At 43.5% G+C, this 27,048-nt stretch overlaps 1 protein-coding gene across 1 annotated transcript in view; it reads left to right on the top strand.

Annotated features, from left to right (window-relative positions):
• The window catches only part of OGFRL1 (opioid growth factor receptor like 1), a 104,207-nt gene that overhangs the window by 54,881 nt on the left and 22,278 nt on the right, over window positions 1-27,048 (top strand). The window contains exons 4-6 of the mRNA XM_069726619.1: window positions 1,143-1,221; window positions 6,378-6,444; window positions 21,652-21,797. Of these exons, the coding sequence (XP_069582720.1) occupies window positions 1,143-1,221; window positions 6,378-6,444; window positions 21,652-21,797 (292 nt within the window). The remainder of the gene's footprint in view (window positions 1-1,142; window positions 1,222-6,377; window positions 6,445-21,651; window positions 21,798-27,048) is intronic.

Below are 27,048 nucleotides of genomic sequence, written 5' to 3'. Positions count from 1 at the left end.
GCTTTCAAGCTGTATAGCGCTGGAAAAAATATTAATATATATACATATATGTGTCTAATGACATTATATATATATATATATATATATATATATATATATATATATATATATATATATATATATATATATATAATTTTTTTTTTTTTTTTTTTTTTTTTTTTTCTTTTTGGGACACATGGATCATTTCTATAGCGGTATGTTGGTTTTGCAAGCCTGCGAGAAAACCACGCAGTACGGATGCCATACGGATTACATACGGAGGATGCCATGCGCTAAAAACGCGGACACACCCTGCCTACGGAGGAGCTACGGACCACTATTTTCGGGACATTTCAGCGTATTACAGCCGTAATATACGGACCGTATTTTCATACGCTGAGTGTGAAGCCGGCCTAAGGCAAAGCAGATTTCCCGCTCTGACCACCTCCATTACTAGCTCTTTTTCTTAATGTTAGTTTATAGTTGCCTGCAAATGTAGTTTCTAATCAGTATACCTTTATTAACTTTGCGTCTGCACAGATCAGAAGCTTGAGCTAAGAATGGAGGTGGATTTCAGACTTCTTTAGACCATACACTCTATAATGCAAGGTAACATTACTCCCCATTCCTTTGCTGCGGCTGTTTGGGTGCCCTGCTGCATGTTTACATGCTTGCACAATGGGGCATCATCCATATGGACATCACTTTATTTCACGAGCCAGTCACAACCCGCAGTAGCATTACATGAATGACGTTGCTGCAGCATGATGCCCATGATGATCAAACAGGCAAATTAAAAAAAAAATGTGGTGGGGGACCCAAATAATGGCTGCAGTGGAATGGAGGAAGATTCTAAAAGTAGGTATTCCAAGAGGTTTGTTTATTCATTTTGACCACAATAAGATTTATAATAGACTAAAATCTTATTGTACTAGATCTAGGTGTTCCCATTTGTTAGCATAAACCTTTATTAGCCCATTATTTGCTTGAGGAAGGACCTTTGTATGATCTTGCTCTCCTATGCTGACTTTTCACAAGTTTGATGTACAGTATGTGCATTTTACAATCATTTATTTTAATTTTTTTTGTAATTCAAGTCGCTATATTCATTGGTATTGTATTTGTATACGTCATTATTTTACGCTTTCTCTAAATATTTTTAGGTGTTTATATCGAAGACATTTTAAATAAATGGAAAGGCGACTATGACAAGTTGGAACATAATCACACTTATATACAGTGGTAAGTGTTAAATGTACTAGAGAAGACCCTGAAATGAAGTAAAAGTGTGCTATCAATTTTCCATTAAAAGGGTTGTCCTGTCTAAAGTTACAGGTGACTGCAGACTTGTGAGTCCTGACAGTGCGCAGATGCTACGGTGTTAGCGCCTCGAACGGCAGTCATGTACTGCAAGCATGCCATATCCATACTCCCGGTAACAGTCCAAGTAGGCTGTTTTCGGCCTCATTCAGTACATTTGCACTGAGCGTGGCCATGCCCATCTACTCAGAATGTGGAGTATGCATATCGCATAGTTGTGGTCACATGATCGCGGTGCTTGATTCTGACACCAGAGACTCTTTACAGTGTGCAGTGTACGTGATGTGAGAATTCACAAGTCTGCATTCACATAGTTTTGGACCAGACAACCCCTTTAAAACCAAGAAATGTATTCTCAAGTTTAACTTTTATTAGTTAAGATGAGAATACTCAAACTAATCAACGTGGAAGTTCTCTTTAAGTATTTGTATGACTAGAAGGGTGCCCCACCTGCTTAACCAGATTGAGGACATATACTGTACATATAGGACTCATTGTTTGGTGTTCTCTCATAGCTTCTGCCAAAAATGACCTTTGAGCTTAGCAAATTACATATTGTCTACAAACAAAGGTAGAAGCCATGATTCCATTAATGTGATAAACAAAGCAACCCTTTAGGCTATGTGCACACGTTGCGGACTCTCTGCGGATCCGCAGCGTTTTTTGCAGTGCAGAAACGCTGCAGATCCGCAATTGATTTACAGTACAATGTAAATCAATGAGAAAAAAAAATGCTGTGCACACTTTGCGAAAAATCCGCTGCGGAAACTCGGTTTAAAAGAAGTAGCATGTCACTTCTTTTTTGTGAATCTGCAGCGTTTTTGTACCCATTCCATTATAGAAAACCGCAGGAGTAAAAAACGCAGCAAATCCGCAAGAAAACCGCAGCAAAAACACACGAAAAACGCTGCGGAACCACACAAAAAACGCGACAAATCCGCAGGTGCGTTTTCTGCCAGGAGAGGCAGAATCCGCACCAGAAATTCCTAAGGCTAATCCGCAACGTGTGCACATAGCCTTAAGATGTTAGCTACAGCTCCATCTCTGTTTTTAACCAGCATTCAGTCTCTGACTCTTGTGCAGCCGCTTCTTTCTAGTGGTAAGGTAGACAATCTGAAAGTAACTACAGTATTTGCTTTTATAGCAATTGGAGTACCATGGAACTTTCTAATACCAGTTGACAGGAAAGAGCAGCACTGGTTGCATTTGTCCTCAATTTGCAAAAATGTAATTTGCAAAAAATTTGGATTCAAGAGAATAATGTTATAAATGTGATAAAATGAATTTTAATCCTGAACAGATTTGCTTATTTCTCACTTCTGACAGTCCTGAGGGCCAGACAAATGGTCCTGGGCCAGTAGTACGATTTCAGTACTCAATACACAGTCATGCCCGAAAGTGTTGGCACCCTTGAAATTGTTCAAGAAAATGAAGTATTTCTCCCAGAAAATTATCACAATTACACATGTTTTGTTATACACATGTTTATTTGCTTTGTTTATGTTGGAAAAACACAAAAAAACTGAGCAATAAAGGCAAAATTGACATCTCACACAAAACCACCAAAATGAGCTGGCCAAAATTGTTGGCATCTTTCCAAAATTGAGGGTAAACAACTTTGTTTCATGTTATGTTCGTTCATACTCACCAAGTGGCAAGTAACAGGTGTGGGTAATATTAAAATCACACCCAAAACCAGATAAAAAGGGGGAGAAGTTGACTCAATCTTTGCTTTGTATATCTGTGTGTACCACGTTGGGCACAGAGAACAGAAAGAGAAGAGAACTGTCTGAGGACTTGAGAACCAAAATTGTTGAAAAATATCAACAATCTCAAGGTTAAGGCTATGTGCCCACGTTCAAGATTGTTCTCAGAATTTTCCTGATCAAAACCAGACTCCTTTAGCATGAAATCCGCTCGCGTTTTTCCGCGCTTCTTTCTCGCGGTTTTTTTTTTTTTTTTTTTTGCTTGGAGCTTCGAGATACAATAATATAGCGGCAAATCTGCAGATTTTCCACAAAATTAATGAACATGCTGCCTTGCGTTTTTTTCTGCAAAAACATGGGCACAGATTGCGGAATACATTAAAATAATGGGATGCTTAATATAAGCGTTTTTTTGCAGTGGAAAACCGCCAAAAAAGCAAAAATCCTGAATGTGGGCACATAGCCTAAAAGTCTGACTCCAAATATCTTGATGTTCATTTGTCCACAGTGCGCAACATAATCAAGTAGTTTACAACCCATGGCACTGTAGCTAATCTCCCTGGATGTGGACAGCAGAGAAAAATTGATGTAAGCATGCAACACAAGACATCCGGATGGTGGATAAGCAGCCCCAATCAAATTCTAAAGAAATTCAAGCTGTCCTGCAGGCTCAGGGTGCATCAGTGTCTGCGCAACCTATCCGTTGACATTTGGATGAAATGAAACGCTATGGCAGGAAACCAAAGAGGACCCCACTGCTGACAAAGACATAAAAAGCTACCCTGTAGTTTCCAAAATATATGTGAGTAAGCCAAAATCTTTGTGTTTTGTGGATAGATGACACCAAGAAAGAGCTTTTTGGTAAAGCACATCATTCTACTGTTTACCAAAAATAGAATTAGGCCTACAAAGAGCACATTACCTACAGTCAAATGTTTTCCATAAAAACGGAAGAGAAACATTTCTATCGTACTCACATTTTAGGAAATGCCTGTCTTTATTTTCCAGAGTACCATTTCAATGCTGCTGACCGACCTGATATATTTCAGTCCAAATAAAGAGGTGGACAGGCACATCCAATAATAAAAAAAATCTTCAAGCACAATGACTAAGGGTGCAGTAGGCACAAGAAACGTGTCAGAGCGGTTCCTGCACACATCATCCTTGTATGGATTTTTAAAGCTATGTATTTGGAATAAAACTTAAAGATTATTTGTTTATTGAATGTGCCAGTTCCCCTCTTTTTTTTTTTTCTCTTTTTTTTTTTGCATTACAGTCAAACTGTGGAGGTTCAAAGATGTTTTGGGGCTGATTTCTGCCACTGGGTGCCTTGACTTTGTGCAAGACATCATGAAATCTGAAGATTTTCATAGGATTTTGGGTAAATGTAGTAGTGCCCAATGTTAGAAAGCTGGGTTTGTAGCCTAGGTAATGGACAATCACCCAAAATATACTTCAAGAAGCACCCAGAAGTGGATGGAAACAAAGCGCTGGAGAGTTCTGAAGCTGAAGTAGCCAGCAATTAGTGCAGATTGAAATCCCACTGAACCTATGTGGAAAGATCTTTAAATTGTTGTTTGAAGAAGTCACCCTTCAAATATGAGACCTGGAGAAGTTTGAAAAAGAAAAGTGGTCTAAAATTCCAGTTGAGAGGTGTAAGAAACTTGCTGATTGTTATAGGAAGCGATTGATTGCAGTTATTTATTCCAAAAGTTGTGCAACCAAATATTAAGTTGAGGGTGCCAACACTTTCGTCCATGACTGTGTAGGAAGTTTAAAGTATTTTATATTAAAAAAAAATCTCCATCACTTCCATGTTTTCTATTTCAGATTATGGATTGAGGTTTCAGGATTTAACTACATTTCTGATTTTATTATCCAAATAGGAGAGCTAGTTAATCTATCACTCACTCACTCACTCACTCACTCACACTCTCGAACTTTCCCTGTCTGAGCCTCTTAGCTCCCCTCTTACTCAGAGAAGGTAATTAGAATAGTATTTCACTGGGAGAAATGCAAGATTCTACATCTGGGCAAGAAAAATTAAAACTACATCTGCAGAATAGTACTAAGCAACAGCATGTGTGAAAAAGACTTGGTGATACTAATAGATCAAAGGCTGCACATGAGTCAACACACTGATGCAGCAGAAAAAAAGACACACAGTTCAGGGATGTACTAAGAGAAGCATAGAGTCCAGATCACTTGCAGTAATTATCCCCTTTTACTTTTCCTTGGTCAGACCTCATCTGGAATACGGTGTCCAGTTCTGGGCATCACATTTTAAAAAAGACCTTTGAACTTGCTCCAGATTTTCGAGAAGAGATATCAGGATGGTGAGGGGAGTGCATACTATGTCCTATGAGGAATGGTTAAAGGATCTGGGAATATTTAGCTTCCAAAATAGAAGGTAGAGACTTAATAAGTGTCTACAAATATCTGAAGTGATGTCATTGTGTAGAGGGATCATCCTTCTCCTCATTTGCTCATGGGAACACGAGAAGTAATGGAATGAAACTGAAATGGAGAAGATACAGATTAGATGAGAAAAAAAAAAAACCTTTTGACAGTGAAGGTGATCAATGAGTGGAACAGGCTGCCATGAGAGGTTGAGAGTTCTCATTCAGTGGAAGTCTTCAAACAGAGTCTGGACAGACATCCGTCTGAGATGGTTTAGTGAATCCTGCATTGAGCAGGGGGTTGGACATGGTGGGTGTCCCATCCAACTTTAACGTTCTATGAATTACAGTACTGTTTGAATATAGCATATGGGTCTTTCCCAGTATCTTGCAAAGGAGCATGAACTGGGCATTGAAACAGCAATGCATCGAAATGATTGGTAGAGAAGGAGGCAAAATAAAGTGAAGTATATTCTACAAATTCATAATGGAATTCCTGGTAGATAAGTAAACAAGAAAAGTTTACTTTGGTTTTTTTTAAGCTACAATTTCCATGTTGTGTCAATTAGCTGATGACTTTGACATCTTGAATTTGATAAGAGAGTGTCTATTTAGGTGAACCCCATCTATGTTTTAGGGTAATTTTTGGCTTGCCCAAGAAAAAGCCAAAATGTATTGCATGTGGTTAAACTTGTATAATATTACATTTTTAGGGGTGTAGTTAGAGTTCAGACTTTTTTTTTTTTTTTAAATTACTTGCTGACATTTGTGCTTTCTTTTACATTATGAAAGTCTGTAGCAATTTTTTTTTGTACCTTAAATATTCCTGGGGTAGACTGAGTTTAGAGCTATGTTTACCAGCATAATAAAGTAAATTATTTGTGAAAAATCAATTCCCTTTGTTACCTGATACCAGTCTGCCTTGTTTGCTCTTCAGAATGCAGATTTATTACTAAATTTCTCTTTTTTGCAGGCTTTTCCCTCTTCGAGAGCAAGGCTTAAATTTTTATGCTAAGGAACTGACCTCATATGAAATTGAGGTAAAGCCAGCACCCACACTGTTAATATCAAAAATAATTGTAAATATTGGCTGCTAATTATTTTTTTTTTTTACAGAATAAAGCAATATACATGCTGTGTCTTTCACCAGTATTCTTTCATGAAGACAGCTTTTCTAATGACAATTACTTTTCCTTTTTCAAGTAGAGGATGAATTGTTGAGCGCATGAATTCATCGTTACTTGACTGCTGAGACCTGTCTGCTGTTTTAATGGATTCCTCTGAAACGGAGAAGGAGACATCTTTGATGTTCTTACACGTTCCCATTTGATATCTAATAATACATCATGCAGCACGCAAATATTAGAGGAACAGATGACAAAAGCCTGAAATTTATTGTCACCCCTGTGCTAACTGTAATAAGATGTCTTTTTTTATGAGCGCTTAGTGTCTCCCCTTAGCACAAGATACTGAGGTTTGCAAGTCAAAGTCTCAATCTGACACTAAAGCATTACGTTTAATGCAAAAACAAAAAACCATATCTAATATATAATTGCCTAGAATACTACTTCCTGCAATTTGTGCCAACTTCCGTGGCAATGTCCGGAGCTAATGTCCGGAGCTAATGTCCGGAGCTAATGTCCGGAGCTAATGTCCGGAGCTAATGTCCGGAGCTAATGTCCGGAGCTAATGTCCGGAGCTAATGTCCGGAGATTAATTGCCTAGAATACTACTTCCTGCAATTTGTGCCAACTTCCGTGGCTTTGTCCGGAGCTAATGTCCGGAGCTAATATCCGGAGATAAGTGACGTCAACAGTGTCCAGTGTCTGATTGGTCGCTCGCAGCAGGCGGCAACCAATCAGAAACGTGCCGTACTGTGACACACTCCGCCCGCCATTTTGGTGTGATTTTTGAATTTTTACCTCACAGCAAGTTTCTACTGCGTGGAGGCGGGCCCAGTGACGTTGCTCTTCAAGCTCCTGCCGAATTTCGTCAAAAAAATGATAATACCATTTACCAAAACTATATATATTTAGTTGTGAAGTGGTTCAGTGACATTTTCACACCAATTTTGAACTTTTGTTTGGTGTTTTCTCCATATACTGCCTATTATTTTTGTTCTTTCTTACTATTATTTATTAATTGTATTATTCTTACATTTGAATAAATAAAGTATATATGGATTCTAGACTCCCGATTCTTTAGAATCGGGCTGCCATCTAGTGTAAGCATAATTATGTGTTGATTTGGTTTCCCATGGAGGAGATTTAAAATGTTTAAAGCAAATGTATTATTGGGATCGTTACCAAATTTCGCCTACCATCACACTGTGGTAAATTAATTGTATTATCGGGGTTGTTCATATTTTTGGGCAATTGTTTTTTTTTTTCTTACCTAAATTCTTCCATTTTGGGCTAAAAATATTTTTTGCACCTGGGTTTCTTTAAAAATCTTGGACAGTTTGTCTCCTATAGCCGCTGCTAGCTGCAGAATGAGCTAACTGGGTTGGCCACATTGTCTTTATTTTATCACATGTATTGGGGACATGATTTTGTGGCACTTACTATTGTACTGGTAGGACAGGTTCTCCTCCTGCTCTTGTTAGTGGAGCGTTCCTCAGACTGCACAGCTCTCCAGTCCATGCAATGGCTGCTGGCGGAGGAACATATGACCAGACCTGTCCATCAGTCTCCTCCAATAGAAAAGCAGTATTCTCATAGGTGGTTTCAATTGGACAAAATGCCACATATGACCAGACCGGACCACACATCTTGCCCAATTGAATTTATATGGACTGGAGAGCGGTGTAGTCTGCAAGGAAAGGGGGGCAGAAAAAGCGCTATAAGGACTGCCTTAAGGCATCTCCCAAAAATCTGGAGGTTAACATCAATAAATGGGAAGAGCTTGCCCTGGATCGTCCAGGTACAGGATCACCTCAGGAGCAAATGCAGCTGAAGATAGGAAAAGCGTGCTGTCCGCAAGGCACAAGCAGAATCCAGTGTACTGACAACATCTACTTGCTTATGTCAAGTATGTGGGCGAATCTTCAGGGCCCAGATTGGCCTCATCAGCCACCTCCGGACCCATAACTAATTCTTTTAATCCTAAAGTCATGGTCCTATTCGACCACGAAGGACGAACATCATCAAGTGCCACAGATTAATGTCCCCAATACATGTGATAAAATAATGATAATGTGACCCATTATGTCATTTTGCAACCAGCAATAGACAATGTAATACAGAGGCTAAAGGAGGAAAACATTTAAAATTTTGCAGAAGTCCCATTGAAGACATGATTTTAAGCTCCAATTGCATGCATTTGGCTAAGAAAAAAAATTGTCCCAAAAGGTGGACAAAACCTTTTATGACCTTGCTGAATTTACCTAATATAAAAACTTTAGTAGTATTAAACAGCTGACAAGTAACTGTGAAATAAAACCATGTTCGATATGAAGGGCTATACGAAGAGTAGATGATGTAGACCTCTACACATAGCCATACCTAACGGAGTGAAGTAAATCTATCACCTTTGTTCCATTCAGCATTCAGTTTTGGTTGGAACAAGTCTAAGAGTAAGCAGCATGGAAAGTTTGCTGCTTCAGAAACCTGCCTCCCAGCTAAAGACACAGCATTCTTCCTTCTACCTAAATATTTTATGTTAAATGACTTGGCGTTGAGAAATAGTGAAAATAAATTGGATGCCATTTCCAACGTAGAATACCTAAAGCTCTGGCAAATATTAGGAGACCATTGCAAAATGTTCATTTTGTCTGATTTTTCTCTTCATAGGTGTATTTTTGAGTAAAATGTTTTGAACAGCTGACATGTGCGCGCAATAGTGGCGAGTGGAATCGCGATCCACCCGCCGTTATTAACTAATTAAATGCCGCTGTGAAACGCTGACAGTGGCATTTAACTACCGCTTCCGGCCGCGCAGCTGGAAATGCGCGCATCGCCGACCCCCGTCACATGATCGGGGTTCATGGATGCGTCAGGATAGTAACCATAGAGGTCCTTGAGACCTCTATGGTTACTGATGCCGGTGTGCTGTGAGCGCCACCCTGTGGTCGGCGCTAATGGTAAGCCTGTAATTAAGCTACATAGGAGCGATCTGATAATCGCTGCTATGTAGCAGAGCCGATCCACTTGTGCCAGCTTCAAGCCTCCCTTGAATGCTATTGAAGCATGGCAAAAGTAAAAAAAAAAAAAAAGTTTAAAAAAAAAAATGAAATAAATAAAAAAAAAAAAGTTTTAAATCACCCTCCTTTCGCCCCATTCAAAATAAAACAATAAAAATAAAATCAAATATGCACATATTTGGTTTTGCCGCGTTCAGAATCGACCGATCTATCAATAAAAAAAAAGTATTAACCTGATCGCTAAACGGCGTAGCAAGGAAAAAAATTTGAAACGCCAAAATTAAGGTTTTTTCTCTTCGCCACGACAGCACCCACTTGAGAGAGGGGATCCGCCCCTAGGAACAGGAAACCCTATGGAGAGAATAAAAGGGGCGGTCCCCCTCGCTCCCACAGTTGGTTTCCTGTTCCTACGGGAGACACCTGGAGAGAAGAGGATTCCCAGCCTGGATGCCGCTTGCGCAGTTTACCTTATAGGGACGGCAAGGGCTCCAGAGCTGGAAGCGGCGTCGGGGGTTCTATGGCAGCTTCCCCCCTCTGCCGGCAGGTACCGTGAGGCCAGGATCGGGGAGTCGCCTGGCTCACGGAGAATCATCCATCGCACCTGCAGGGACCGGACCGCTGGGTAATACCCTGTGTCGCCGTCTTCGGGAGGCGCACAGGCAGCATGTGGCCCAGTGTTTTCTCCCCCGGAAGTATTGCCATAACTACCGGGGTGACGTAGGAGGAGGACGGCGCCTGCGCGATTGCTGGGTGGAGGCGCAGGCGCGCACAGCAGAGCCGCAACCCGGATGTAGTAGTCACTTCCGGGTGCGGCAGGAAGAAGATGGCGGCCCCCATTTACAAAAAGACGCCGGCGCTGATACCCGGCGTCCATCATGGCATCTCCTAAGGACACAGTGTTACCTTCACCCGAAGTCACCGCTGTTACACCTGGAAGCCGGACTAGCAGCAGCCACAGATCATCCTCCAAGAGCGCCAGAGAAAAGAGATCGGACCGGTCAGCTCCTACATCTGTGCCTCCGTCTCCTCCTCTCCAGCCGGTATTATGACTACAGCTTCAGGGGTGAGTGTTTGTCTACCCTATTTAAGCTGATTACACTCCCCTCTTTATCTAATTCCCTAGGTTAAAAGAACAGGGAAATCCAAACATAAGCAATGTGCCTTATGCTCTCAGCCGCTCCCGGACACCTATTTAAAAAAGTTGTGCCATTCATGCATCGAATCCACCTTACGTGAGGAGTCTTCTGTAAGGTCGGAAGATATACGTAGCATGATTAGAGCGGAATTACGAGCCTTTCGAAGCTCGGATAAAGTTCCTGAGAGTAGGAAAAAATATAGTTCTGCTAGATCTGAACAGTCATCTGAGGTGGAGGATAAGGATTCGGACGATTCCCAAGAGGTTATATCCTCGGAGGGTGAACAGGATACATGTTTCCCTACAGACAGTATTGACAATCTAGTCAAATCAATACGTAATACCATGGGTATGGAGGATACTAAAACCCTTAAGACACCACAGGACGTGATGTTTGCCGGCCTGTCTGAGAAAAAGAGACCTTCTTTTCCTGTTATTCCAGCGATAAAGGACTTGGTCAAAAAGGAGTGGGAAAGCCAGGGGCAAAAAGGGTTGCAGTCTTCCTTAAAACGTCGCTATCCCTTTAATGACGATGATTTCTCCAAATGGTCAAAAGCCCCAAAAGTAGATGCAGCGGTGGCATCCACTTCTAGGAAATCTCTACTACCTGTAGAAGATTCTGGATCTTTGCAAGACCCGCTTGATCGGAAAGCTGATTCCCTTTTAAAAAGAGCTTGGGAATCTTGTACAGGAGCTTTAAAACCGGCTATTTCGGCCACATGCACTGCTAGGTCCATGTTGGTCTGGTTGAATTACCTTGAAGAAAGCTTGAAAGGTGGCCTTTCCCGCAATAAAATCATATCATCTATTCCGTTAATTAGAGGAGCTACTGCCTTTCTAGCTGATGCTTCAGCCGATTCCATCCGATTAGCAGCCAAATCAGCAGGTCTGACCAACGCGGCTCGCCGCGCCTTGTGGTTAAAAGGGTGGAAAGGAGATCCACAAACGAAATCTAAGTTATGTGGTCTACCATGCCAAGGTGAGTACCTATTTGGTACTCAGTTAGATGAAATCATTACCAAAGCGGGTGAGAGGAAGAAAGGGTTCCCCAATAACACTTACCTTCCATCCTATAGGAGAGCGTTCCGAAAGCCCATGTTCAACAGAAGACGGGACTATAAAAATCAGGACCGTTGGGCTAATAAAGACTTTAAACAAAAAGGAGCCTTCTTCGGAAAACGCCATTTCAAACCTGAGGATAAACCCTGTTAGGACAGATCTACCCGTTGGTGGTAGGTTGTCCTTCTTCTCTACACAGTGGCTGGCAATAACCTCTAATCCATGGGCAACTAGCCTCATAACTACGGGCCTAAAATTAAATTTTTTCCAAGTCCCCCCGGACTCATTTTGTCTGACTTCCTTAAAGCCTTGGAACAGGAAATAATAACTCTCCTGTCCAAAGGAGTATTAGTGGAAGTCCCTTGTCATCAAAAAGGAAGGGGATTTTATTCCCCTTTATTTTTGATTTCGAAACCTGACGGGTCATATAGAACAATAATTAACCTTAAGAGACTAAACGTCTTCTTAGAGAATCAAACTTTTAAGATGGAATCTATTCGGTCAACTATTAAGCTTCTGTTTCCCCATTGCTTCATGGCAGTTCTTGACCTTAAAGATGCATATTATCATCTTCCAATCTTCAGTGAGCATCAAAAATATCTACGGGTGGCAGTTATGATCAAAGGTCAGATTCGGCATTATCAATACACAGCAATGCCCTTTGGTCTATCAATAGCCCCTAGAGTTTTCACAAAACTAATGTCAGAGGTAATGTCATATTTGAGGTTAAAAGACACCCTCATAATACCATATTTAGATGACCTATTGATAGTCGGGAACTCTCTTTCTCAATGTCATCAACGTTTAGCTGATTCAATTTCGTCCCTACAGGGGTTAGGGTGGTTAGTAAATTGGGAAAAATCTAGATTGTCCCCCACAACTAAGCAAACATTTTTAGGAATTATTCTAGATTCTGCAGATCAAATGTGCTTTCTTCCCGAGTCAAAACAAAGAACAATCATAAACAAAGTACAATCAGTAATTAACCACCCTCTAATTTCCCTAAGAGAAGGTATGTCCCTTCTGGGTTCTTTCACTTCCTGTATTCCAGCTGTTCCTTGGGCCCAATTCCATAGCAGGAAATTACAGTATACAATTCTTCGTGAGGAAGAAAGATTACATGGCCGATTGGATAGTCGTATTCCCTTACCAACAGATGTAATACAATCTCTCACTTGGTGGTTAAATCCGGATCATTTTACCAGTGGGGTTCCCTGGGTGGTTAAACCATCAAAAGCTATCTTCACTGATGCCAGTCCTAGTGGTTGGGGAGCACACTTAGAAGATCAAATAGTGCAAGGTCTGTGGTCTCCTAGAGAATCGGATGATTCTTCTAATAAGAAAGAACTAAAGGCTATCTATCATGCCATATCTGAATTTCTTCCGCAGCTACACGGAACACATGCAAGAGTCTTTTCAGACAACATGACAGCGGTAGCATACATAAACCACCAGGGAGGAACAAGATCAGAAGCACTCATGTCTATAGCCAACGACATTCTAGCCATAGCAGAGGAGCACCTTCTGTCCTTGTCAGCGCTACATGTGAGAGGAATCGACAATTCGAGAGCAGATTTCCTCAGTCGCCACACTCTCCACCAAGGAGAATGGGTTCTAAGTCGTCGTATCTTTTACATGATAATAAAAAAATGGGGCACTCCCGAGAGAGATCTCTTTGCGACAAGACAAAACGGGCAAGTCAAAAAATTCGCATCATTGTTCCGATCCGACAATCCAGATATCTTCGACGCCCTTCAAGTGCCATGGGTATTCAAGAAGGCATATGCCTTTCCCCCGCTGATATTACTTCCGACAGTGATCAGGAAGATAAGAGAGGACAGAGCAAACGTGATCTTAATAGCTCCGTTCTGGCCCAAGAGGCCATGGTTTTCCTGGCTGAGAGCCATGTCAACCTCAGACCCATGGATCCTCCCGGAGGATCAGGATCTTCTTTTCCAGGGCCCCTTCAACCACCCTCAGGTGAAGGGTCTTCGATTAACAGCCTGGAATTTGAGAGGCAGCTGCTAAAGATGAGAGGGTTCTCAAACAAGGTGATTGACACTCTGCTATTAAGTAGAAAAAAATCCACTACCGCCATCTACGCAAGAGTGTGGAGAAAATTTCTAAACCTCTACCCAACGGCCCTATCAAACGAAATTCATATCCCCATGATTCTAGAATTTCTTCAAAAAGGGCGCGATTTAGGTCTGGCGGTCAGTAACTTAAAAGTACACATTTCTGCGCTAGGGGCTTTATATGGTCACGATATCGCAGGTAATAAATGGGTAGCCAGATTTGTTGCAGCATGCCAGAGGTCAGAGACAGTTCACATTCCCCATGTACCACCTTGGGATGTTAATTTAGTTCTGGAAGCTCTTACAGACCACCCTTTTGAGCCACTACATTCAGCTCACATAAAACATGTCTCCATCAAGACTGCTCTTCTCGTCGCCTTAGTATCAGCAAGAAGAGTAAGTGACATACAGGCACTATCGATAGATCCTCCCTTTATGTCAGTCTTCCCAGATATAGTTGTCCTAAAAACAGACCCTTCATACTTACCCAAAGTATGCACTAAATTTCACAGATCGTAAGAAATTTTTCTTCCCTCCTTCTATGATAACCCTACAAGTCAGGAAGAACAAAAATACCACACATTAGATGTGAGGTGAGCCATATTAGCCTATTTGGATAGGACTAGTGCTTGGAGGAAGAGCAGGGCTCTCTTTGTTTCCTTCCAGGGTCATAGAAAAGGAGCTGGAGTTACGAAGGGTACTTTATCTCGGTGGATTCGAGATGCAATATGTCTGGCCTATTCATCCAAAGGGGAGACTCCGCCTGAGACCGTAAGAGCACATTCCACCCGGGCGATTGCATCATCCTGGGCTGAACGAGCGGAGGTTCTGTTAGAACAGATATGTAAGGCCGCAACCTGGTCTTCACCTACTACCTTCTATAATCACTATAGATTAGACTTGTCTTCCTCATCTGACTTGTCCTTCGGTAGATCAGTCCGTAACACGGTGATCCCTCCCAAATGACTATCTCTGAAAGTCTCTCAAGTGGGTGCTGTCGTGGCGAAGAGAAAACACCGGATTACGTACCGGTAATGCTCTTTTATAGAGCCACGACAGCACCCCTTCACTTCCCACCCTTATAGGTTTTTATTTAGAAGCACGGTTAAGGGTGTTTGGTTCTTGTAGTTAGCCATACTTCAGTTAACTAGTTATAAACGATAATATTGAATGACCTACTAAAATCTGGTGGGCGGTTCCTCGCAATCTCTGTAAACCCAACTGTGGGAGCGAGGGGGACCGCCCCTTTTATTCTCTCCATAGGGTTTCCTGTTCCTAGGGGCGGATCCCCGCTCTCAAGTGGGTGCTGTCGTGGCTCTATAAAAGAGCATTACCGGTACGTAATCCGGTGTTTTTTGGTTGCTGCGACATTGCATTAAATGCAATAACGGGCGATCAAAAGAACGTATTTGCACCAAAATGGTATCACTGAAAAAATCAGCTCGGCACGCAAAAAATAAGCTCTCACTTGACCCCAGATCACGAAAAATGGAGATGCCTACGGGTATCGGAAAATGGCGCAATTTTTTAAATTTATTTATTTTTAGCAACGTTTTGAATTTTTTTCACCACTTAGATAAAAAATAACCTAGACATGTTTGGTGTCTATGAACTCGTAATGACCTGGAGAATCTTGATGGCAGGTCAGTTTTGGCATTTAGTGAAGCTAGCAAAAAAGCCAAACAAAAACCACGCATGGGATTTCACTTTGTTTGCAATTTCACCGCACTTGGAATTTTTTTTCCCATTTTTCTAGTACACGTCATGGTAAAACCAATGATGTCGTTCAAAGTACAACTCCTCCTGCAAAAAATAAGCCCTCACATGGCTATATTGACAGAAAAAAAAAGTTATGGCTCTGGGAAGGAGGGGAGTGAAAAACGAACACAGAAAAAACAGAAAATGCCAAGGTCATGAAGGGATTAATCCTGCTCACAAATCGAAAAAAAAAATAGCCTATAAATATTTTTTTTTTTTTTGTAGCCAGAACAGGAACATACTGAAATAAAAGGGCGGTACCTCTCCCCCGCTTCAGTTGGATTCCTGCCCCTGATGGGATACCCGTACTGAAATGGATGGTCACCTATATTGGGTGAAAGGAAACGTCTCAGGCCCATCCTGGCGTCGGAATAACAGGTCTCGTACCTGTGGCACTGGCCTTCAGGTGCTGCAAGTGACGTCCACAGGTCCCCCTGGGGCTCTGTATGAGCGGGCGTGGGCTGCACAGTTGGCTCTTTGCTGACACGTTCCACTGTGTCACCCTCCCCCTGTTGCGCTCCATGGGCCGGCTCCAAGCTGGTCTCAGCATGGTTGAGCAGCTGGAGCTTCTTCCGGGTATTGCCGACGTCACTGGCAAGATGGCTGCGCCGCAAAGCATCCTGGTAGACGCACCCAAGTGGCGTCAGTAAGGTATGCCAGAAGCAAGATGGCGGTGTCATATGCGACGCTAACTGGAAGGAAGGCCCCACAAGTTGGTGCTGGCTACCTCATAAGGGCAAGCAGCAGAGCAGGTAGCTGCTGAGACTAGATCATTGCATCAAATGAGCATGGACGAAAGCGATTTGCAGTAGCCAGCACAGCTGACTGCTCACCATCAGCGTGGACACAAGGGAGGTAGCCGTTCAAGTGGCTGAAGCAGCGACCGACCCAGCCAGAGGAGCAGGGCATCCCAGGGCTGCTCTGTGTCCAGAGAGGATACATCATTTGTCCCACTGCAGTCTCCGAATCTGGTACCCTTGATTTACAACGGGTGGTGAGTGATCTCCATGAATGTCATGTTGTTAATGAGCCCCTATTGTTTGTTTAAATGGGAAAGAAGAGGAACAGGGAATGCGTGCTATGCAAAGGCCCCGTAGCAGTGGATTGGCAGAAAGACCTCTGCTCTGATTACATCCACAGGACAATTAGTGAGGAGTTCCCTGATTTCACAGCAAGCCTTAGATCCATGATTAGGTCCGAAGTGGAGGGCTCCCTTAAAACCCTGTTAAAAAAAGGGAAGAGAGGTTCCCTCTAGCTCTGACTCTTCTTCGGACTCGTCACAGGGTCAGAACTATGCTGAATCCTCATCTTCCTCCTCCTCTGACAGTAACAAGGGAGGTAGACTGTGTTTTCCTGTGGAGGACACGGATAGACTACTTAAGGCCATTATGACTACTATGGGCCTAAAGTAGGAGAAAGTGGCTAAGTCCCTTGAGGACGTCATGTTTGGACAATTGGAGGTGAAGAAAAAATGAACCTTCCCAGTCAACGCTAAAGTCCAGGCCCTCGTTAATAGAGAGTAGAGGAGGCCTGAGAGATCTGGGGCCCTGCCCTCATCTTCACAAAGGAGATGTCCCACACATCTGCATCCTTCAGAGGGATAAGTTCCCTAGGATGTAGCTGTATCCAGGATTTCTAAGAGGTCAGCGCTTCCCTTAGAAGATTCAGGGGTACTCTGGGACCCTTTAGATAAAAAGTCAGATGCTTATTTGAGACACACATGGGAAGCAGTAGCAGGAGGAGGGCTGAAACGGGCGATCGCGGGTTCTTGTACCACACGATTGCTTAAGGTTTGGCTACAGCAGCTGGAGGAGCAGCTTAAGTCTAAAGTGTAAAGAGATAAAATCCTGTCAGACATGTCTTTATTACACGGAGCCGCAGCATTCCTGGGGGATACATCCGCTGACTCTGAGGCTGGCAGCCAGGTCTGCTGGTCTATCGAACATGGCAAGGCTCAAGGGCTGTCCAGGAGATCTGTCAAAGCACAATCTATGTTCCTTACTGTGTGATGGCCAGTTCTTATTTGGGGAAAAAGCTGGATGAAATCCTGGAGAAAGCAGGTGACAGGAAGAAGGGCTTTCCCAGGTTCTCGGGGGAGCAGAGATCGTCCTTTATGGAGGAAGAAATTCAATACAGGATGTCCTCCGGGGGGAGAGAGAAGGAAGTGGGAAGATACAGGGAAAAGGGAGTCCGGATTCATGTTCGGTGGTCCTCCTTCCACTTCCAAGAAGTTCTCACAATGATGCCAGAACAGCAGTAGGTGGAAGGCTTTCACTCTTTGTTTGGGTCTGGGAGAACATCTCCAAAGCCTGGGTCCTGAATATAGTGAAGGAAGGCCTGAGGATAGAGGTTTATCATCCACCGCGTCAAGCATTTGTAGTTACCCCCGTCAGAAGATCGACAGAAGAACAGCTTGCCCTAGAGACGGAGATTCTGGGCCTAGTGAACAAACGGGTCTTACGTGAGGTTCCGGGCAAACCGAAAGGGAGAGGGTTTTATTCCCCTCTCGTTTTGATAAAAAATAAAAATAAAAAAAGGTTGGCTCATTCAGAACCATCATAAATCTCGGAGGTCTCAATTGCTGGGTGAATAATCATACCTTCAAGATGGAGTTAGTGAGTACAGCCCTAAAACTTCTCCATCACAACTGTTTTATGGTGGTAGTCAACTTGAAGGATGCATACTATCACATCCCGATTCATCCGGGTACCTGAGGGTAGCCCTACATATTCAACAAGAGGTCAAACCTTTTCAGTTACGAGCGCTTCCCTTTGAACTGTCCGAAGCTCCGAGAGTATTCACCAAAGTGGTAGCAGAGGTGACTGCCTTCCTCCGTATCCAGAACACCGTTATTGTTCCTTATTTGGATTACTCTGATAGTGGGAAGATCAGAGTAGCAATGTGCAGCGCAGTTGAAGTGTCAGCGACCTTACAAGAACTTGTCTGGATGGTGAATACGCAAAAGTCAAGACTATAACCCCTAAGGGTAAAGACCTTCTTGGGCCTTGTCCTGAACTCAGAACTGCAGTCTTGCTTCTTGCCCAAAGGCAAGGTAGAGAAGGTGGTGAACCTAGCCTCAGCAGCCATAGAACTCCCACAGATTACCCTGAGAAAAACAATGTCCCTGTTGGGAACCTTAACTTCCTGTATCCCAGCAGTCAAATGGGCCCAATTCCATACCAGACAGCGGCAGAGGGAGATACTGTCCGCACAAAGATCACTAAAAGGGTGTTTAGAAGGGAGATTAGGTCTTTTTTCAGAGGTCAGAGACTCCCTCAGATGGTGGACGCACAGGGAGAATTTGACATCAGGAGTTCCATGGAAAATGCCGATAAGCAACATAATCACGACAGACGCGAGCATCTCGGGGCACACCTATGAGGACAGGCATTTCAGGCGTCGTGGGCGCCTCCAGAGCTGGAGACCTCATCAAATCTAAAAGAACTGTGGGCGGTAGAAAGGGCTCTAGAAAGCCTTCTCCCTCTCCTCCTGGATCACCATGTCCGCATTATGTCAGACAACCAAGCCACGGTGGCATACATCAATAACCAGGGAGGAACAAGGTTCACCTCCCTAATGGTAACAGCCAACAGCATTCTCCAGGTGGCAGAACAACATCTCTTGTCCCTTACGGCACTACACATAAGGAGGGCAGAGAACATTGAGGCAGACTTCCTGAGCCGCAACAGACTGAAGCAGGGGGAATGGGCCCTAAACCCCAGAGTGTTCCAGCAGACAGTCCATCTGTGGGGAGTGCCGGAAATAGATCTGTTTGCCAACAAAACAGGCAGGTAAAAAGGTTCTGTTCTCTAAACCCAAGGGAAAGCCCATTTGCAGTAGACTCCCTCTAGATTCCCTGGAACTTCAAGATTGCTTACGCTTTTCCTCCAGTAGCCATGATTCCAGCGGTACTGAGGAAAATCAGAGGGGATCAGGTGAAAGTGATTATGATTTGCCCCCTTCTGGCCAAAAAGACCTTGGTTTTCCCTGTGAAGGACATTGTCTTTATTAGACCCATGGATCCTACCCGAAATTCTGGACCTTCTCAGTAAGGGGCCAATATTCCGCACCCAAGTAAATAGCTTCCATCTAGCAGCATGGAATTTGAAAGGGCACTACTGAGTAGCAGGGAGTTTTCACCAGGTCTAGCTTCCACCTTGCTGAAAAGTAGGAAACCAAAAACAACAAAGATCTACGGCAGGACATGGAGAAAATTCCTGGAATTTTTAGGAAAACCAATAGGCCAAAAGCCTCCAATTGGTCCCATCCTAGAGTTTCTGCAGTCGGGTGTAGGGCTGGGGTTGGCTAAGAGTATCCTTAAGGTCCAGGTGTCTGCCTTGGGTGCATTGCAAAGTTGTAACCTTGCTGCTAATACATGGGTGGCAAGGTTCATAAAATCCTGTGATCGGTCCATTCCAATCCCGAAGGTTTTCCCATGGGATCTGAACATGGTATTAGATGCTCTGAGCAAGGAGCCGTTTGAACTCGTACATGAGTTTTCAGTAAAATATCTTGCCCTAAGGACAATCATATTGGTGGCTCTAACATCAGGCCATAGGGTGAGTGTCTTACAGGCCCTTTACATAAATCCTCTTTCTACTCAAATATGAGGATAGAGTTGTGTTTAAAACCGGATTCAGCATATCTTCCCAAGGTGGGATAAAAGTTTCATCGAAGTCAGGATATTTTTACCCTCCCTCTGTGATAACCCTAAAACTCAGGGGGAGAGAAAGTTTCATAATCTTGATGTTAAAACGGCACTGTTGGAATATGTCAATGAATATCTAGTGGAGGAAAGGCCAGTCCCTATTCGCAGCTTTCCAGGGTAGTAGGCAGGGTTACTCGGTGTCAAAGGGTACCATTGCCAGGTGGATTAGGGAGACCATTAGTGTAGCTTAGTCTGCTAGTGGTATTAAGATCCCTGATGGCATCAAGGCTCACTCCACCAGAGCCATAGCGACCTCCTTTGGCAGAGAAAGCAGAGGTATCGATTAACCAAATCTGTAAGGCCGCTACCTGGTCATCCACCTCTTTTAGGCACTATAGATTAGATCTAGTCTCCTCTGCTGACTTGATCTATGGTAGGAGGGTGCTGCCAGCGGTGATCCCTCCCTAAGGTGTTTCAGATTGTACAAAAGTCTCTCAGGTGTGCTGTCATGGGTGAAGGGAAAACACCAAGGTTACTTACCGGTAGCTAGTTTTTCCAGAACCCATGACAGCACCCATATATTTCCCCCTTCCTTGTCACCTTTGAGTGTGCACTATAGTTTGGGTGTTTTTATGATGTGGTGTTGGTTATATGTGTAATTAACCGGGAGGTCCTCTTATGCTTTGTAACCAAGTGAAGCGGGGAGAGAGGTACCGCCCTTTTATTTCAGTAGGTTCCTGTGCTGGCTGGGCGGATCCTTCTCTGAGGTGTGCTGTAATGGGTTCTGGAAAAACCTGCTACTGGTAAGTAACCTTGATGTTTCTTAGGTCTTTGTTTTAGGAAAAGTAAAATGTTGAGACTTTTTTTGGTAAAAATTTCCCCTTTAATCTTGCAATATATTTGGGGGAAAAAATTCAGCAGTTTAATGCTAAATATCGGGAGTATGGAAATAATTCTGCGCTCTCTATCGAGTCATGACAATCCAATAATAAAGTAATATGTATCTTTATTGTCAACATGTTGTCACACCAACGCCTTCTTCAGAACAACGATGCATAAGAACCCTTGTGTATGGTTGTCTTGAAGGAGTCTGTGCGACTCTAAAACGCGTTCACAATAAAGCTACATATTACTTTATTATTGGATTGTCATGACTCCAGAGAGTGCACAATTGCTGCCATTCTCCCGACCTTTTATTGTAACCTATTTACTGGATAAGACCCTATTGCGCTTTTGCATCTTTTGTATAGTTCCGGGCTAACACACATTACAACTGCAGGAGCTTTATTCACACAAGGACACCTCTGTTGTGAAATGTGTTGCGTTATGAGACATACGTGTAGAGTATTGGGCATAATTGTGATTATGTGTAGTCATTGATGATCGTAACTTGCAAAATTAAACTTTTTTTTTTTTTTTTTTTCCCCTCAGGAATTTAAAAAAACAAAAGAAGCTATTAAGAGATTTATCTCGGCGTACAAAATGATGCTGGATTTCTTTGGCCTAAAACTTGTGGACAAAAATGGTACTGTTTCACGGGCTACAAACTGGCAAGATAGATTCCAGCATTTGAATGAGTATGTATATTTTAGAATCATTGTCATCAGCATAATGCACTTATAATTATAGGGCAGCACGGTGGCGCAGTTGTTAGCACAGCAGCCTTGCAGCGCTGGAGTCCTGGGTTCAAACCCCACCAAGGACAACATCTGCAAAGAGTTTGTATGTTCTCTCCGTGTTTGCGCGGGTTTCCTCCCACATTCCAAAGACCTACTGATAGGGAATTTAGATTGTGAGCCCCATTGGGGACAGTGATGATAATGTGTGCAAACTGTAAAGCGCTGCGGAATATGTTAGCGCTATATAAAAATAAAATATTGTTATTATAATTGACCAAGGATCATTCATAAAAATATTTATAAGGTAGAAAGCAATAGTGTAAGTTTATTCTGGTAAAAGAAAGTATGCTCTACAGTGTTTATAGGAGTATTCCCATCTCCAAAATTCTACACAAGATGTAGTGGGTGTAATAATAATGTTAGCAAATACATCCAATTACAAATTTAGTATAGTTCTTATGATTCGCTACGTCTCTTACCCCAAGTGCAGGGCATTGCAGTAGTTTAGATTTCCATGGTTCCAACCAGTCATATAGTAAGTTAGTTGCTAGTAGTTGTAATCATGGATACCTAAGCTACTGTAATGCCCTGCACATGGGGTAAGTGACATAGCTCATCAGGAGAACTATACTACATTTCTAGCTGGAGATATTTGCTAATATTTTTATTACACCTACTACATTTTGGCATTGGACCTTGGAGGTGGGAATACCCCTTTAATGTAGAGACATATTTTACAAGACCTCTTTAAGGCTGTATGGAGCTAAGATAAAAGAGATCTGATCCTGTGGCAGTGATTTAGCTCCAATCCTGCTTTTGGTAATAAATATTTGGCTCTTACTTTGAGCTGCAAGATAACAATGTCAATACAACTTTTAAAATTAAGGATATGTGTTGCAGTCAGTGTATTTTCCAGGAGCGTACTCAAACCAAATACCAGATATATTGCCAAAACTCCATGTTAATACAGTCTTGAGAACATATTAAAAGGGGCACACCAAATCTTTAGTTAACCCCTTGTGACATGCGCCGTACTAGTATGTCGCATCCCCCCTGTTTAGTACAGCTGACATGTGCCCGCAATAGCGGCGGGTGGAATCGCGATTCACCAGCCTTCTCTTGACCCATCCTCTGTATCTAGCTATCGCCCTATATCACTTCTCCCCTATGCCTCCAAACTACTGGAACAACATGTCTACCTTGAACTGTCCTCCCATCTCTCTTCTTGCTCCCTCTTTGACTGCTTACGATCTGGCTTCCGGTCACACCATTCCACTGAAACTGCCCTAACTAAGGTCACCAATGACCTCTTAACCGCCAAGAGCAAGCGACAGTACTCTGTCCTCCTCCTCCTCGACCTGTCGGCTGCCTTTGACACAGTGCACCATTCCCTATTATTACAGACCCTCTCATCCCTTGGCATCACAGACTATCAATTCTACGATCAGCTCTAACTGAAATTTTGCTTGGTCTTCCAGACCTTATCTTGACCTCCACTGTTCCTGGTAACTGCTATTTCTTAATTAGATTTTGAATTGAGTAAAAGGCAGCATAAAAATGCTTTGCTATCTTTTTATAGTCTTCTCCTGCCATCATTGGCAGTGCTAAACAGCTGCTTAGAACTTGTTGAACATAAGTATTTTTTCAAACATACTATGCAAAAACAATGTTACTTCTTAAACTATATGATAAGAAAAAATAACCCTAATGCCAGTTTTTTTTTAGTTATAGGAAAAACTGAGATTAATTGAAATATAAAACTCATGTAGATATATATACAAGAAATAGCAGTTACCAGGAACAGTGGAGGTCAAGATAAGGTCTGGAAGACCAAGCAAAATTTCAGTTAGAGCTGATCGTAGAATTGATAGTCTGTGATGCCAAGGGATGAGAGGGTCTGTAATAATAGGGAATGGTGCACTGTGTCAAAGGCAGCCGAGTATACACTCGAGTATAAGCCAGGATTTTCACACGTGAGAGAGGGATCTGCCCCGCCAGTACAGGATACCTCCTGAAAATAAAAGGGCGGTACCTCTCCCTCGCTTCAGTTGGGTTTCCTGTCTGGACGGGAACCCTAGTGCTAAGATCACAGATTTTTTTTTGATTTTTTTTCTGAAGACATCCAGTCACCCGCTCCTGTCCTGGCACTGGAAGAGCAGGCAGAGCGCCTGTATGCCGGCCTTCAGGCTGTGGAAGCACTGTTTGCAGGTCCTGTGGGGGCTTTGTGCAGGCGTTGGTTCAGCGCATTCAGGGGTCCCAGGACTCTTCTGAGGCTGCCGCACCGCTCTCCCTCCACTGCTGGCTGCCATCGGCTCCATAGCTGACTTCCAGGTGTGTGGCTGGCGTCGTGTGCAAGGCATGCTGGGAATGGGCGTGCCCGCGTGACGTCGGTACTGCGCGCCGGATTCAAGATTGGGGTACCCATAGCGGGAAAGCTGCCCGGGATGCAGGGCCTTTCGGCGGGTCCCGGTGGGGTGCGGAGGAGGGAGGAGCATGGAATGGGCCCCGGAGGAGGCGGAGAGCGCAGTGGATCCCTCCTTAAATGGAGGGATGACCACAGAGGAAACGCTCATGTCCAAAAGCTCCCCACTATCGCATAGAGCAGCAGCAGCCCTTACAGCAGCAGGAGCCTATACCAGGTGTTATGCCTGGTCACCAGCACACAAAGAAGAGTAGCCGCTCAAGTGGAAGGAGCGGCAGTTGCCCTAACCGGAGGATGCAGGACTCCTCAGCATCTAGGAGAGACGTTGTCTGTACTCCTGATCAGCCTCAAAATCTGGTGCCGAGGAAGGCTAGTGCCAAGTTAAAGAACAAAGAATGTGCCCTCTGTAAAATCCCGCTATCAGTCCAGTGGCAGAAAAATCTCTGCGCGAACTGTATTCAAAAGACTATTCAGGAAGAAACTCCTGTCTTTGCCTCTAGCCTTAGGGCCATTATTAGGGCAGTGGTGAAAGGTTTTTTATAATCAGTCCTTAAAAAGGGAAGCAAGATAAGCCTTGAGCTTGTTACAGATCCTGAAGCCTTACAATCCGGCGGGGAATATCATGGGGATCCTCTGTCTCCCTCCTCCTCCTCTTCCATGTCCTCCGGCTCCTCTTCAGATAGCGATTTAGGGGGCCGACCATGCACGGATAGACTGGTAAAAGCAGTCAGGACTACAATGGGCCTAAAAGACGAAAAAGCGACCAAGTCCTTAGAGGATGTTATGTTCGGGGGTCTGGAGGAAAGAAGGAAGCGCACATTACCCGTTAACATTAGGGTAAAGACTCTTATAGAGAAGGTGTGGAAAAAGTCTGAAAAATCTGGTAGCCTCCCCTCATCTTCTAAAAGAAGGTATCCCTTCGAAGGAAAAAGACTCAGAAGGGTGGGATAAAATCCCTAAAATTGATGGAGCTGTAACCAGGTTATCTAAAAAGTTGTCCCTGCCCTTAGAGGACTCGGGCATGTTAAGAGACCCATTGGACAAAAAGGCGGATGAGTTCTTGAGACACACCTGGGAGGCGGCCGCAGGGGGTCTAAAACCAGCAATAGCCGAGACATGTACTGCCTGCTCCCTTATTGTCTGGCTGCAACAGATAGAGGAGCAACTAAAAACTAAGGTACCAAGAGAAGTGTTCCTAGCCAATTTGGCATTGGTACAAGGAGCAGCAGCCTTCCTAGCGGATTCCTCAGCAAATTCCGCAAGACTGGCAGCTAGAGCAGCAGGCTTGTCTAATGCAGCTAGGCACGCCTTATGGTTAAAGGGGTGCCCCGGTGACCTACCTTCAAATAATAGACTTTGTTCCATCCCATCAATTCCTCTTTGGTCAAAAACTGGAGGACATTTTAGAGAAAGCGGGATAGAAAGAGGGGATTCCCTAGCTTTCCGGTGGATATTAGAAAACCTTCCTTTCGGAGAGCAAAATTTAAGAGGCCGCCCCCCCGGGAGATAGAAGGAACTGGGACTTCAGAGATGGGAAAGGATCTGGGTACATGTTTAAAGGACCCTCTACATCAGTGTTCCCTAACTCCGGTCCTCAAGAGCCACCAACAGGTCATGTTTTCAGAATTTCCTTAGTATTGCACAGGTGATGCAATTATCACCTGTGCAATAGTAAGGAAATCCTGAAAACATGACCTCTTGGTGGCTCTTGAGGGCCGGAGTTGGGGAACACTGCTCTACATCATCAAAAAAGCCCTCCCAATGACGTCAGGCCAGAGGTAGGTGAAAGTCTTTCTTTCTTTTTCCCTGCCTGGGTAAATATCTCCCCCAGTCGTTGGGTATTGAGTGTCATCAAAGGCTGCCTAAAAATAGACTTTATTCGTCCACCCCGACAGACTTTTTTTTGACACCCCACAGAAAATCCCCAGGAGAACAATTAGCCTTGGAAGCGGAAGTGTCGAGACAGGTGCTAAAACAGGTTCTAGTAGAAGGTCCGAGGGAAGAGGAAGACAGAGGGTTTTATTCCCCTCTCTTTTTGATACAAAAACCAGGTGGTTCGCTAAGGACTATTGTCAACTTGAGGAAACTCAATCGGTCAGTAGTGAATTGCTCCTTCAAAATGGAGTCGGTTAATATGACAATAAAAATGTTGTTCTAGGACTGCTTCATGGCAGTTTATAGAGTTGAAAGACGCTTATCATGTCCCAATCCATCGGAACTATCAAAAATTCCTGAGGGTAGCACTGTGTGTCCAAGGACGGGTCAGGGGCACTACCAGTATGCAGCCCTCCCATTCGGGTTGTCTATAGCACCAAGGATATTTACCAAGCTAATGTTAGAAGTCATGTCCTTTCTCCGTTCTCGAGATGTAGTTATCGTCCCATACCTGGACGACTTCCTTATAATAGGAAGTCGGTGGATCACTGTTAAAAAGAAATAGAAGTGACTGCGACCCTAACAGTACTGGGTTGGAAGATAAATATCAAGTCTAGGTTCGCACCAGAGAAAGTGCAGTCCTTCCTCGGGTTGGTTCTAGACTCCAGGAGCCAGCTCTGTCTCCTACCAGAAAACAAGATAATCAAAATACAGAGTCTTGTGTCAACGGCAATACAGCAGCCTGTAATGACACTAAGAAAGGCGATGTCCTTGCTGGGATCACTAACAGCCTGTATACCCACTGTGAGTTGAGCACAATTTTCACCTACAGTGGGAGGTCCTGTCAGCACAAAAATTGTTGAACGGACATTTAGAGGGAAAAGTACACCTTTCAGTGGGCTTGAGATTCTC

Source organism: Ranitomeya imitator, chromosome 5 (assembly GCF_032444005.1).
Source record: "Ranitomeya imitator isolate aRanImi1 chromosome 5, aRanImi1.pri, whole genome shotgun sequence".
Lineage (NCBI taxonomy): Eukaryota > Metazoa > Chordata > Amphibia > Anura > Dendrobatidae > Ranitomeya > Ranitomeya imitator.
This window is presented reverse-complemented; position numbering and strand designations above follow the sequence as displayed.